We start from the raw sequence: 14,416 nt of genomic DNA, 5'->3' as shown, positions 1-14,416 counted from the left end.
ATTAGAATATCTTGATATTCCAATTATTTTCAATTATATTAATTTCAATGTCTACTCAAATAAAATCTACTTTAATCAATATTAAAAATAAGCTTTCTATCTATTTATCTTATATCTTTGTTTTTTTAATTTACGAGAATTTTATAATTTTTAATTTGCTTGAAAAATTCAAGAGCGCAATACTAAAACAAAATTTTGTTTAGAAAGAAATAATTTATAAATTGATTAAAAATTCCATAAATTAAAATAAACATGATTCTCTATAGAGTGCTTTAGTTTGATAATAGAAGATAGAATGTTCATTTATAACTTTATAGTGTTACTATGAAATTTTTATGATGTTATTTGAGCAATTACTTCGCAATTAGAAATATGAACTAATTTAAATGCTACATTTAGTCAATATTATCTCGTAAAAAAATATAAAAATAAATTTGCTCTATTTTTGTATATTAAATAGTATTTATAGTTTGTAAAAACGAGAGATTCTCAATTAGAATCATTTTACGCGCTAATTATGCTAATCTTAACCATTATTTTAAATTCGTGCAAAAAATGCACAAGTTAGAAATATCAGTTTGAGTCCTCTACCTGATTTCGCATAGGATTTCTTGTCGATTTCTTCTATGCCGTCGATAAAGTAGTATTAAGACTTAAGATTTTCTGTGCCAGCTTTACTTTAAATAAAATATAAATATAGTATAGAAAATATACAAAATAAAAGGAATATAATATTGCTTTGATAAGGTAAGATTTTTCTTTTCTTCAAAAGTGAATATTATCAATAATTCTAACATTTATCATAATTATGTTTGTCGTTTATGGCACGATCAACTGCATATTAACGATGGATCATAAGCATGCAGAGAGTCAGTAAAAGATACTACAGATCGCGCTACGAAGAGAAGACCCAGCGTTATTGCATACAAGTTTTTACATAACGAGTCTTGTACTAGATTTGTAATAGATAACAGACAAGTAGATTTGCATATTCTTCGCAATTATCACAAACGATAAGATTTGCAATTACGAAAAATACACGCATTAAAAGTAAACTGTTTCAAATAATAAATAAAATGAGTCACAGAAAATTGATTGTCATTTTTTAGAATTAAAAATCAAAATCACTTAGAAAATTTTAAAAAGTTTAAATATTCAATATCTGTTTCAATGTAAAAAATTTTTTATTTTTTGTACTATAAGATCTACTACAAATCTACTACAAGAATCGTTATGCAAAAACTTGAATAATACAAAGTGTCATTTCATAAAGAACAATTACCCATAATACGCGGACGTCGAATCGAAATCACGTCAGGATATTTGGATAACGGGGGATTTTTCGCGTCGCGATTCATTGGCTCGCGGCTCTGCACAAACGCGCTTTATCCCGCGTATTGGTAATTTCGCGAAGTATCATTTTTCATCCCGGTTTCTGCGCGTGTCCGGTGAACACGTATGCTGGACGTGTCTATCCACTGTACAAAGTACAGGTGATGAATTGTCATAACCTGTCGTCCGCGGCTCTTTAATCACCCGACTGCGTAACAGTTCGTTGAAGCAACTCAAGTGAGTTTGGCTCATCTGCCGCGTGAAAGTAAAAATGCTGTGTATAGTATTTAGGTTAGCGGGATGACCTCCGCGGTATACGAATTATGGCGTATGTTATTTCATTACGAAGCGACAAATGGAATCTCCAAAACATCGGCCAGTAACAATTAATTGGTCGCGTCACAATAATTCGAAGTGATGTCAATACTGATAATTATTAGCATACGCTGCCATACATCACTATTATATTTGCAAATGTATTTATGAGATATATGTATGTATTGTATGCTGTGATTCTCATATTAATTTTCGTAAGATTGTAAATATTGTCTTTTCAATCTATTACTTTATACGAATAAATCGAATTTAATTTTTTTAATTACTTTTTGCGGTTAAAAAACCTGCATAATTTATTAGAAGGAATTTAGTTGTATATTATTCATAGAATTTGGAATTCAATGAGCAATACCTAAACATACTAAAGTAGTTACGCATTGCTGTTCATCTGCGTTACGAATCTGCGTCGTATTGAAACAAATGTACTGTAAATTAATCTAAGATATCTGCGTCTTGAAATTCAACAAGACTATTGAGAATACAAAGTTTGTGATTAATATTTAGTAGTGGTTAATGTACAATTAATTTGGAAATTAAAAATTCGTTTAATTTCATTGCGAAACACAGCGGAGGAGAAGATGGCTAGAACTTATCGGGACTTATTACGATGATGTCTAATATTGCTGCTCGCGGCGGATTCTGACCTTCGCCGTTCTTCGGCGAGATTGGCGTCTCGAACTTAGGTGAAAATTATACGATCATAAAATTTTGCCAATTTCTCGGTAGGCCATAACATATGCGACACGGGTGTTTGGATGATAAATTTCCGCCGATGCGGATAGTCGTGTTCGACAACTTTGATGTAAATAACGTTTATAAATAGCTAGAATATATGCGATATTATAAAAAAACCTTGGATTTAATTTGGCGACAAGTCATCTCGCCATGTCATTTCGATTAACGTATGCGCTTTTATGATCTAAAATCTTCGATTTACACTTGCTTGTTCTACTTTAAGTTTTTGCATATTTTTCGCGAGATAAGAATAGTGTTTTTTTTAAATCAAGCAAGTATGCTCTACTACGTACAACATCCGTGATACTGCTTACTAATTTCTCATGGGAACGAACACGTGTGAACACGTGTCCGAAGGTTGCACGGTGGCCCGCGGGCTGTGTTACCTAAAACCGAAAGTTGCCACCGCTAAATAATATTATTAAATTTACATTATCATTGCATACGTTGTAAATCTTTCGAGACAAGCATGTTAATATGTTCAGTTAACTCAGAGTTGAGTCTTCCTAAATAGTTTTTGTCAGACATTTATACTGCAGGGAAAGTTATTAAACACAAATTAACGCTTTTTATTTTATCACCATTACGCTATCTTCTGTTTTCTACCTTTAATTTTTCTGTCTTTTCTGTCTTAAACTAAATATTTCCTATTCTTCCTTTACGCATTTGCACAATACTCAAATAATTCATTAAAAATATTTCTTGCATAATCTAATTTGTATATAACAGTTTTATAAATTCAATAAAATTGATTTTTTTAATTATTTAGCAATATTTTCATATCATTAGTAAACGTGAACAATTGTAATAATAGTAATGAAATAATGCAATTACAATAAAACAATTAAATAAAAAAGAAATCAGTTTATATGATCCAATAGAGAATATCAATTAAATATTAATTTCCGGATGCAGTCTGCTAAATGTGAATATTTTTTTCCATATTTCGGATTCCGAGCAAAATTAATATATATACTTATACACTGGATAACAAAATTATCGCAATACTAAATGTATATCAAAATTTCGCATAACTAATATCTTGCGTGTTATTCGGCCGCCGGAATAATGTCGTTTGGCACAAGTGATTTGTAAATAGTGATCAGGCAAATTCACGAACGGTAGCAACAAGAATTTAACAAACCTAATATTCTTTTTCTTTGTTCTTTCACTTGCGCTGAAACTTCACGAAGAACGCAAGTTCTCTGATACATAGTGAGCTTGTGCGAGAAAATTAGCGGTACTTATATCGTCGATCTGTGACGACATGTAAAGACGATTCGATTTGAGACATTCGTCGGAGAGAACTTTCAAAATTCCAGGCTTAATGCAAACCCACGCGGGATGATTGGATAACTAATATTTTAAGGAGGATTATCGTGAAGGTGCTGATCGATCCAGCGATTAAATTCGATTGCCATGAATTACATCAACCGCAATCGACACCATGCGTTGTTTTTAACATATCATGAATATGTGGATTTCCCAATAGTCACGAGTTGTTCTTTATAACACAAGTATTACTTTTTTTCAATTCCAATGACGCGTCCATCATCACCAACTGCATCTTTATCGGTAAAAAAAAATTTCATTGCGACCTTCATTTGTTTTTTTACCCACAGTTACGATATTTTCCTTTCCTTCTGCATATTTAAAAAGTCTCGTGATCAAGGGATACTTTTTTTCCTTTCTTAAAATAACAGAATAATTATTTTTTCATAAATTGTAACTAATTATAATAAAAATAAATAACGATTGTGAAAATTATGCAGAGGATCGCTAAAAGATTCTCGTTTAATATATGTATATTCTTTTAAATACTGGTTTCGGACGCTACAGCCTTTCCATTTCCAAAAATATTACAAACAAAATTTTATGCTAATATTATACTGTACAAATAAGTGCTAAATTATTTATTTTAGATATTTTTGCAGAATAATTTAATTTCGCAAATGACAATCTAGATTTTATGATGCTTACTTACAAGACGATTGATCAACATTTGCGATTTGTGCATTTTTTACATATAATTAGCATTTTTAATAATAGTATAACACAAATAAAACTTAATTGCTTGAGTAAAAAACAAGTCGTAAATATAATAATAAAGAAATGTGATTTCACATGTCTTCATTAATTTTTGTCAATATAAATCTTTTAAGATTTGCAAATAGATAATTCATAAATCATATTAATCATAATTCATATTAATCGAAGCAAGCACTGAGCATTTATATAGATCATAAGTAAAATTGCTAATTAGAAATTGATAAAAATAAATTCACGACTTAAATACGGGATTGCATCCATTAACCAAAATCAAGTGACATTATTAAACTCTTTTAAAAAATGCTTCACAAAGATAAAATATATAAATAATAAATATAGATATAAGCTAAAAATATTTAAAACCAAAATGAGCAACATTGCAGAAATAAGAAATTCTAGAAAAAATCCAACATATGTAAACTTAAGAAATAGAATTAAAATAGAATAAATTATGATTAATTGCTGCTTTTTATTGTAAGTTCTGTACGCGATATTTTATTATAATACTTTCGCAAATATTTTATATATGGTATAGCTTTTTATGAAACATAGATTTATAATAAATAGATCATACGCAATGTGTCTCAACGTAGTTCTTAAAATACGAATTTGCAAGGAATGTTCGCTGGGATTCTTAAGACAATCGCTACGATTTTCGATTGTGATTGTCTTAAACACTAGTCCGCGAAAGTACACGTTATCTTTTTCTCAGTGACAGTATTTAACTGTGTGCTATTCAATTATATCCTATCAGATCCTAAATTGCGATGAGTCTTCCAACTCTTGACTAAATTCAGACGCCGACCTTTCGCGATTTTAGGCACAGGTATGACCTCAGCTTTGAAGTTCCGCCGAGAGGACTGGCTTTGCAGACGTGTGCGTGCGCGTTTGACTCATTCGTAAATTTCGGATGTATGCTATGTCTCTGAAGTGGGAGAGTGGACCAAGAGGGTCTGGGGGATGGAGGGGGGTTAAATAAGGTATTACTTTAGCAGAAGGTCCCCGATTCTTTTCGAGTGGAGGATATATAAAGCGGAAGACGTGCATGAGATGTCAAGTCAGTGCAGTGAGAAGCTTCCGAGCGGTAAAGCTAGGAAAAATAATCTATTTTTTTCAACATGAATTCATTGGTGAGTTTAAGTTTTTGTGCAAATAAGAGATATTATGTAACGTAGTGATGCGAGATATCTATAGACATGGTCTCAAATCTGCCATTGTATTGTAAATCCAATGCTTTCATAAATCGATATGAGCGATTTCTTTCAGTCAAACAATCATAATACAATTTTTTATTAACTTAAAAAGTCTTGAGAATTTTAATGTAAAAATTAGATTGTTGATAGTTTCAATATTTTGATTAATCAATAAGTAATTTTCTATAAAACGAGCACGTATAACAATTATAAAGTACAGAATTAATATAATAAATAAATCGTATAATTAATTAATTTTTCACAATTTTGCTATGTACGTACATCGTGGTTTGTCCGAAACTTCTTGCAATAATAAATAAAACTATTTGATTTTTTAATTTGAGGGAATCAAAATTTTATTTAGATTAATTCATATAAATTTTATTATTATAATTCAACTAATTGAAAAATATTGGAAGATAAACGAAAATATAATTAGTCTATATATATATATCACGTCATAAGAAACAAGAAAACCTACAAAAAAAAAGAATTTCCTGGCACAGAAAATTTTACGCTGTCAAAATATGTTATTATATATAGACAGTTATTATATATAGACAATTATTATATATAGACAGCAAAGAAATTTCTTACGGATGTTATTTTATTTGCTAAAAATAATTTTATTATATCTACAAATTATATCGCTGATATGACAAATTAATTTTTATTTTACCATCAAACTTGTATTAGCAGCGAGAAATTCGCTGCAATAGCTAAAGGTATTTAGAAATAAATTATTTTCTTGTAGTAAAGATTTAGCTGGCACAATTTTTTCTCTTTCTCCCTCTTTTTTTCTACATAAATTCCATATTTAAATACTCTACTCTTGTTGTTCTTTCATCTCACCATCCTCCATTAATTTCCTCAATACACTTTAGAAATCTTTTCTTATTCTAGTAGAATCTAATTCAAATTTTATATAGTACACTATATAGTACACTATATAGCATTCAACATTCGGCACAAACAACATTCTTTGTTCCTCCAGGCAATCGCTTTGTGCGCCCTCGTGGCAGTGGCAATAGCCGCCCCTCTTGACAACACCAGCCCAATTCCTATTGTCAAGCAAGCTCTGGACGGACCGAACCCTGACGGCGCCTACAGCTACAGCTACGAGACCGGTAATGGCATCCAGGCCCAGGAAGATGGTCACCTCAACAACGCGGGTACTGAAAATGAGGCCCTGGAGGCACGAGGCAGCTACAGCTATACCGACGCCGACGGCCAGACCTTCCAGATCTCGTACGTAGCCAATGAGAACGGATTCCAGCCGGAGGGTGCTCACTTGCCCACCGCGCCCCCGGTACCACCCGCAATCCAAAGAGCCCTTCAGTATATCGCCGAGCATCCCGAGGAAAACGACCAGCAATAAGAACATATAACACGATGGAAGTAGGTTAGAACCGGCAAATCGAAAGCGAGCCTCGAGAAGATGAGAAAGATCGGGAGAAGCCTGGCGCAGACCCGATCGCGCGATCGTATCGATGATCAACGGGTATATTCGATCTCCGTGGAGATTGGCGATCTCAAGACCTGGCTCTTCGTGCACTATTTTTGTAATTATGCGCGCTCAAATAAGTTTTTTTTACTTTTTGTACAACACCTGTATGAACATCAATGATGTTCTGTAAATAAATTCCATTAATATGCAGATCTTGTTGAATTGTGATCGAAACAGTGAATTGGATAAATATGACAGATGGATACGTTAATACCTGCATCACATTAATTGTCGCGTTAATGGGCGTTTACGATACTTTTAACGAGGGCAAGCGTTAACGAGGCAGCAAAGCGTCGAAGCGTTGCAAATTTGCGGAAAGTTCGGAGCGAGGTGTGCAAATTTCTTTGTGCATAAGCATCATTTTCTTTCGAAAACTTCTTTTATGATCCATTATTTTAGATAAAGATACGTAACGATATCTCGTATATCACGGAATAATAAATGTCTTGATTCTGAATATTAATTTCATCTTTTGACATTTTCGCGGATTACGTCAAGATAAAAATATCCTAGGCATAATTCTGTAAATTGATTAAATGGTGATAAATGAATTTGCAAAAACATGTTGTCATTATATAAAAAGAATTAATGATTGTAGCAAAAAGGACAAAATTTACATAACTGAATTATGATAATGCATGTATTATAAAAGCATTCCTTTTGTTGAATATTACCTAATATAATGAATATTGATCTTAAAGATAATATCGCATTCATATGGCAGCAGACTAAATTTGTCCAAACTTGCTCAACAAAATTCATATTAAAAAAAAAAAGGATACGTTTAGGAAAAATAAAATGTAATATATTGAATAATCCCAGTGTAAACGTACTTATTTACGCTATCGCTTACATACGCTTGAATGCTATGTCTACTGAATTAACCTACTTCAATGCGAGATGAGAAAGTAGCAAAAAACAAAGATGCTTATTCGACCAAAAAATCATGTATTTTAAAACGTTCGATTATGAGATCATACGCAAACTATTCGAAGCGAGAAAATAACTCGCTATTTATCTAAAAGAAGAATAACTCTTAATCAATATCTATCATGGAAAGCAACTTAATCCTAAATTCCACCCAAGCCGTTTAAACAACTAGTAGTCTCGAGAGTTTCTATAAAAATACAAATTTATTGAATGTAACATATAGTAAGAGCGATAGGCAGTGATGCCGGCTGAAAGTCAGCGTTCTGAGCGACGCTACTTTACGCGAGCGTAGACAACTTTCAGTTTCGTTTATTCGGAGGGAATTTATACTGGTGATTGTCGCGGGGAACCGCGTTCGGCGTCGGATTCTTCTTCTCGATTGGTTCCGGAGTGGTGGGCTGCTTAGCGATCCACTCGAGGGCACGTTGAATCGCCGGCGGGATCGGCGGCGGGGTGGGAATATGGGTGCCAATCACCTGGGTGCCGAACTCGTCGGCGGTCCAGCTCATGGCGATGGGGGTGCCATCCGGCGCATTGTACTGCACGGAACCCTGGATAAGCTGCGTCTCGTCGTCGGTGCCGGCGTACTTGCGACTGCCGCTCTCTTGCTGCAGTATGCCGCCCTCCGTCTCGTAAGAAAACGAATAGTGCCCGCGAGTGTCGCCGAGATCGCGCGAATAGCTCACGATTTTCTCCGGCTCCTGGAAGTATGGGTCCTGGCTGTGGACCAGTCCGAACAGGGCTACTAACAACTAAAACGGAAGGATGAAATTATCCTCTATTTCTCACCTAGCATCACCTGACATCACTATCTCTATGCGATTTATGTGAAAATTTTTGTGAATCTTGCTAAAAATTATCCGCAACATCAATTTGCACTCTGCGCGTGTTTTTTGTTGACATTTATAACATTTCAAAATAAAATTTATACAATTTTCGAAATAAGTAATTTATCAGGAGAGGCATTTTTAAAGTCTTTTTCACACGATAATAAGATTGATGATATTTGAAACATCTAATTTAAATTCATGTACTTCTATTTTACAATTGACTCATGTATCATAAAAATTTGCAACATCTCAAGATTGATCTCGGTTTTCGAAATAAGTGACTTATTTGAAATATTTTGAATAATAGAATATCGTTTATTTTAAAGATAGTGTAAATTAATTGCAAATCATGCGTGAAATGAAACTGATAGCATCAATTGATATTCGCACTTTGTTAAAATTCGCAATATCGAGAATTTGCAGGATTTTCAAAATAAGAGACTGGTGAAAACATGTATAATGATTTTATACATAACAGTCCAATAATTTGATTAATGACTCTCGGAGATTGTTACGGAGTAATTACATCATCGTGAACGAATAACGGATGTAGCGTTGTTTCTACAGTTTAATAAATCAACGATGCTGCTGTGTGGATTCGTGCTCATCGCTGATTAAGTGCTAAATATATCACGATAAACATTTTTACGATCGTACTAAATTATTTTCACGGACTTTAAAAACGTAAAAATCTTGTAAAAAATGATCGACTCGTGACAATTTCATCAACAAGATAAATATGCAGATAAAGCAGCATCCGGGCAAAAATAATACGTCAAAAAATTGGAGTCTTCTACGTGTCTCTACATTTCGAGAAGATGCTAATGGCATCAGCGATAATGCGATCAAAGTGTGGAGAATCGGCGCGCGTCTATGTGCTTTAATCCACGTCTCATAAAGCCGCTGGAGATACCTTTCCCCGCGAAAGGTCAGGACAAGACGTATGTATTGGTAGGTGGGTAAGTAGGTAGGTCGCGGTACGCTCATTGCGATTGGTGCGGGAACGGGAGGATATCTCGCGCTAATGATGCCGTATTACATTGCTTACGATCGCTTCGTGAATGCGACTTTTTCCTATAATTATTATTCCCATAATCTAACATCCGATGGCCGAGATCGATTGGTTTTTTACCGATTCAATCGGCTGATTACCGCGCGTTCATCGTGTAGCGTAAATACAATCGCATTCGTAAATAAATGTATGTCTTTAATGTTGGAGTCTTAAGGAGTGGCAAATAATTATAATTTAAATTAAATAAAAAATTAAATTAAATTAGAGTAAAATTTTACCAAAAATTAAAAATGTAATTAAATAGCGCGCGCTTGTGCGACCTAATTTAATTAAAATATATAAACATACTGTAATATACTTTTTGCAGAACTCATATTATTTAATAATACTATGTAATCTCGCGTAGGAAACTGGCAGAGTCCATGACATCGTTGACTAATATTAATATTGCGGATGTCAAACAGATGTCTCGGACTTGGCCGACTCTTGTGTCTTCTGCGCGAGAAAGTACACAGTTAGAAAATATATGCATATGCAAATTAACGTTCGCGTGTATGGTCTACGATAGTCATCCTCAGTGCAAAGCGCCCGACAATGTTGCCGTTATGTGAGCTTCACAAATTTAATGGATTATGTAATTCGATAGATTATGCAACATTATAATGACCGTTTTGTGCTGTGTAACTTTCATGGGATAATAAATAGCCCTATCATATACGTTAAATCATGTCCCATCATTTATGAATATGTACACAGGACCGACATGGACTTGCCGTAGAGAAACCAACTATTAAATGCGTTTATCGTTATGGAAATTCAATACATTAAACATGATTGATATAAAAATATATGTGGGAAATTAAATATGTTCTGCATTTTTTGCGAAAAGCTGTCGCAAGGAAAAATTATTGAGTGCGTTTTATCGACATTTTCATCTAGACGATTTATTACAACTGCATGGCGAAATAACGAAAGAAGACTGGCAATAATAAATTACATTATTATTATCATTTAAACAATAAATGAAATGCATTGATTAATAGTGTCAATTTGAAATGCGCATATTAATGATAGCAAATTGATATAAGCAAGAATTAAATCATTCTGTTTATATGTTAAAGCTTAATGTGTGAAACGTTCGATATTATGCGAAGAATGAGATATAACATATTGTCTATATTTTATATATGTGTGCGTATATATTTGTAATTTATGTGTATTCTCTTGTGTGCCGGTGCATGAAGCGCGTAAAATTATAAGAGTGTAGTGGCATATCATACTTTATCTATGCTACACGTAAAAGCTTCTCCCGCAATACAGTTCCCAGTAAAATTATAATTTATATTCATGCATATATTATGTGAAAATTACTTTTATACATTTTTTAGAAACTAAAATTATCTCCACGAAAAAAAAATATATCAAAATTTGTAATGCCCAAACGCAGCGAGAGATATGAAACAATTTTAATATCAATTTTATATTTTAACTCTTGAATTAATTTATTAATGATCGTATGTGATATCAAATTTGAATTTTTGTTCGATTATATTCGAGATTATAAAAACGAAAATATTGATATTTTAATCTTTTCTGCAGTCTTTGTCATATATTATTATTTGGCATGTCATATTCTTTACAAATCGACTTAACTACATTATAATTCGATGACCCAGAAGTTAATCACGATGCAAAAAGAGAGTCTATTGTTAAACTCACAAAGAAATTTGAGAAAACGTTCGACACAGAGGTGCACACTTACCAAAGCACGCATATTGTCGGCTCGACGATGAACACGCGTTTATACAATTACGATGCACGCGCCCGAGAGAGCGAAGCGAATGAGGTAATGCAGCGCGTTTAAGTGGAATAGACGGCAAATAAGCAGGCAAGCAGACGGTCACCGCAAGCAGAATCACATGTAGATCGTCGCTCGGCTCTCTCGATGGTGGCTGGCGTGGAGTTCGCGAGCAACTCTTGGACCGTTGGGGGCAGAGCCGACCTTTATATCGGCGGAGGCGCCAGTCTTTACATAACCCGGGAAAGTTTATTTCGGCGCGGTCGCGTCGCTCCCTCTTGAGCTCCCTCCGGAATCGGGAGCACCCCCGCTTTGAACGGTACCTTCACGGGACACGAGACGATCTTCACCTGCCGTCGCCTTGCCACCTGCGTCGTGGCCCGCACGCATTGACGCGTCGCTCGTTCGACGTACACCGCGCGATATCCCACCGTTGGGATTTTCCTCCTTGGCCGCGCGACACTGCGACCGCATATCGGCGATTGTCGTGTTATGGCTTGCAGTTTTACCCTTACGTAATGATGCACGAGGCGATGTGCTTTGCGCAACTCGCGGACTCGGAGATCGGCAACTTCTCCTTTTCGGTGCCCGAAGCGCGGATCGGCGCGATCACAAGCAACTCCGAATTATTCTCGTCCAAAATCCTCGCGCGTATACATCAAAACAGAAAGGAGGAAAGAGAGAGAGAAAGAGAGAGAAAATGAATGACCGATTGCCTCGTCCGACCTGATTTCGTGAGAGACGTACCTATACACGTGCAATAAAAATACGGAATTAAAACCGGTACAGCATCTATGAGTCAAGATTTTAATGATGCGGAGACACGAAATCTCGTTCTGTCTTAATTGTCTCGTTTATTCGCGACACAAGAAAGTACGTTGCTATTATTAAAGAGTCGATGATTAATATCTATTTGACTGATTGATGATGTGCTGACAGCTCAAAAGACGATAGTGTCAATGATTTACCGAGAAACATTTTCATTAGTATTTTACGATCTTGCAGGATTCCAGTTCGTCGCAGCATAGTAGTCGAGGTACAAACTCGAAGTATTTATGAGATACAACTCGTTCGCTTCGCTACATTCCGAAATTTTATGGGGAAATCTCTACAAAGAGACTAGAAAACACGTTGTTGTTGCGATACGGAGTTCCAGAAAAGGAAACTAAAATTCGAAGTTGTGAAGCTTCTTTTTATGCAGAAAATGACGTAAGTGTCTGGAAATCAAAATGTCGAGGTGACACTTCTATTACCATATAAATTCTCAAATAAACAATCGAGATTCCGCAGATAAGAATCTCTATTTCGGTTCAATCATTCTGACGTCAGATAGGCGCGCTCGGCGAGCCTAGACAGTGACTGAGTCAATCAATAGGAAATTATAGAAACATATACGTGGGCTTTAATGTCAAATGCAAACAAACACGCGCGAAGGAATACGGGTGTTCCATTGTGTCGCGCGTCCTAAAACTTCGATGTCTCCATCGATCATAAGTTTGCAGAAATTAAGCAACAGGTATTTCTATACATGACCCTGACACCAACGTCTATAATTTCTAACGCGCATGGTATTATGAGTTTTCAGCGAAGGTCGCACGAGGGAATCAATGAATTCGTTGTGTCGTGACTGATGCAAGTTTGAACGTTTAGATTACTGAAATTTTCATCGCGCGCAATTCTTAAGTACACGGATATTATCCCGTTCAGCTACGAGATAAAGGTTACGTTCAATTGTACCTGTTACTTGCCGGAGAATAACGACACCGGCGTCTTGAGCACCCGTTACCCGGTCTTCCGTGGGAATTGAACTTAACAGCCGCCAGGCCCGGTCCTTGGCCTAATGATCCCACCATCGTATTACGTACGCGCGCGGAGCTACACTCTAATAAGTGCACGATGTAGACAGAAGCATTACACGATAACTAATATTTATCGTGAATAAAGAATCGCGGTGAAAGGAAGCGGAACCTTTGCTGTCATTAAACGGGACATAAGTCCTGCGATAGTAAATACGTAGTCTTGTAAACTAATCAGGCTCTGTGAAAGGGGAATAATGAGAATTATCTACGCGCGCGTGTATACATAATTCTACATGTTTCCTTTAAATCACTTCAACATGGGGTCTTTGTAAGCTACCTATAATTTTCAAATAACACAATATTCATAAAACAGATTCATAAAACTTGGAAACCTATAAAAAATATAAATTGCTCTCCTAATTAAAGCAAGACTGATGTTTAACATAAAGCAAACATAAAGAAAATCTTAGATTTATTTTTTTTTTTGTTATTAGACTTTGAAATATTTAACATATTGCAGCTTATTTTACTTCACATTTTAAAGCGCTTTTAAAATTTAAAAAATATTCTATTTAGGAAAATAGATCAAGAATAATTTGTTATAATTTAATAATTTGTACTGTTTTATACATGTATTTAAAAATGCTTTTAGCTATCAATTTTCTAATTATGGTTTCGAATATCGGGATAAAATTTAAATAATTTATTATTTGCAAAAGTAAAAAAATGATTAGAATGTAAATAAGAATAGCGCATCAGAACCTGCCACTTTTTATATTGAGCATAATGAATCTTGACTGCGGCTTGCAGTTTTAAAAGCATCGCAGTAGATGCGGCTGCCACTCGTCAGGCGGTTTCACCGTTGCATGTATTCAAGATGAGACTTAGTCCATGA

The 14,416-nt window shown here is 34.8% G+C and overlaps 2 protein-coding genes across 2 annotated transcripts; one reads left to right on the top strand and one right to left on the bottom strand.

Annotated features, from left to right (window-relative positions):
• The first annotated feature begins 5,436 nt into the window (after positions 1–5,436).
• On the top strand, positions 5,437–7,302 carry LOC105670757 (endocuticle structural glycoprotein SgAbd-8-like). The gene is made up of 2 exons (XM_067350815.1): positions 5,437–5,582; positions 6,640–7,302. The coding sequence occupies exons 1-2, from the start codon at positions 5,571–5,573 to the stop codon at positions 7,021–7,023; spliced, it is 396 nt and encodes a 131-aa protein (XP_067206916.1). The 5' UTR covers positions 5,437–5,570; the 3' UTR covers positions 7,024–7,302.
• Positions 7,303–7,968: 666 nt separating this feature from the next.
• Positions 7,969–12,205, bottom strand: LOC105670778 (endocuticle structural glycoprotein SgAbd-4). The gene is made up of 2 exons (XM_012364497.2): positions 11,687–12,205; positions 7,969–8,834 (listed from the first exon to the last, which is right to left on the bottom strand). The coding sequence occupies exons 1-2, from the start codon at positions 11,696–11,698 to the stop codon at positions 8,382–8,384; spliced, it is 465 nt and encodes a 154-aa protein (XP_012219920.1). The 5' UTR covers positions 11,699–12,205; the 3' UTR covers positions 7,969–8,381.
• Positions 12,206–14,416: the final 2,211 nt, after the last annotated feature.

This window comes from Linepithema humile, chromosome 2 (assembly GCF_040581485.1).
Source record: "Linepithema humile isolate Giens D197 chromosome 2, Lhum_UNIL_v1.0, whole genome shotgun sequence".
Classification (NCBI taxonomy): Eukaryota; Metazoa; Arthropoda; class Insecta; order Hymenoptera; family Formicidae; genus Linepithema; species Linepithema humile.
The sequence above is the reverse complement of the archived record's forward strand: the minus strand, read 5'-3'. Positions and strand labels throughout refer to the sequence as shown.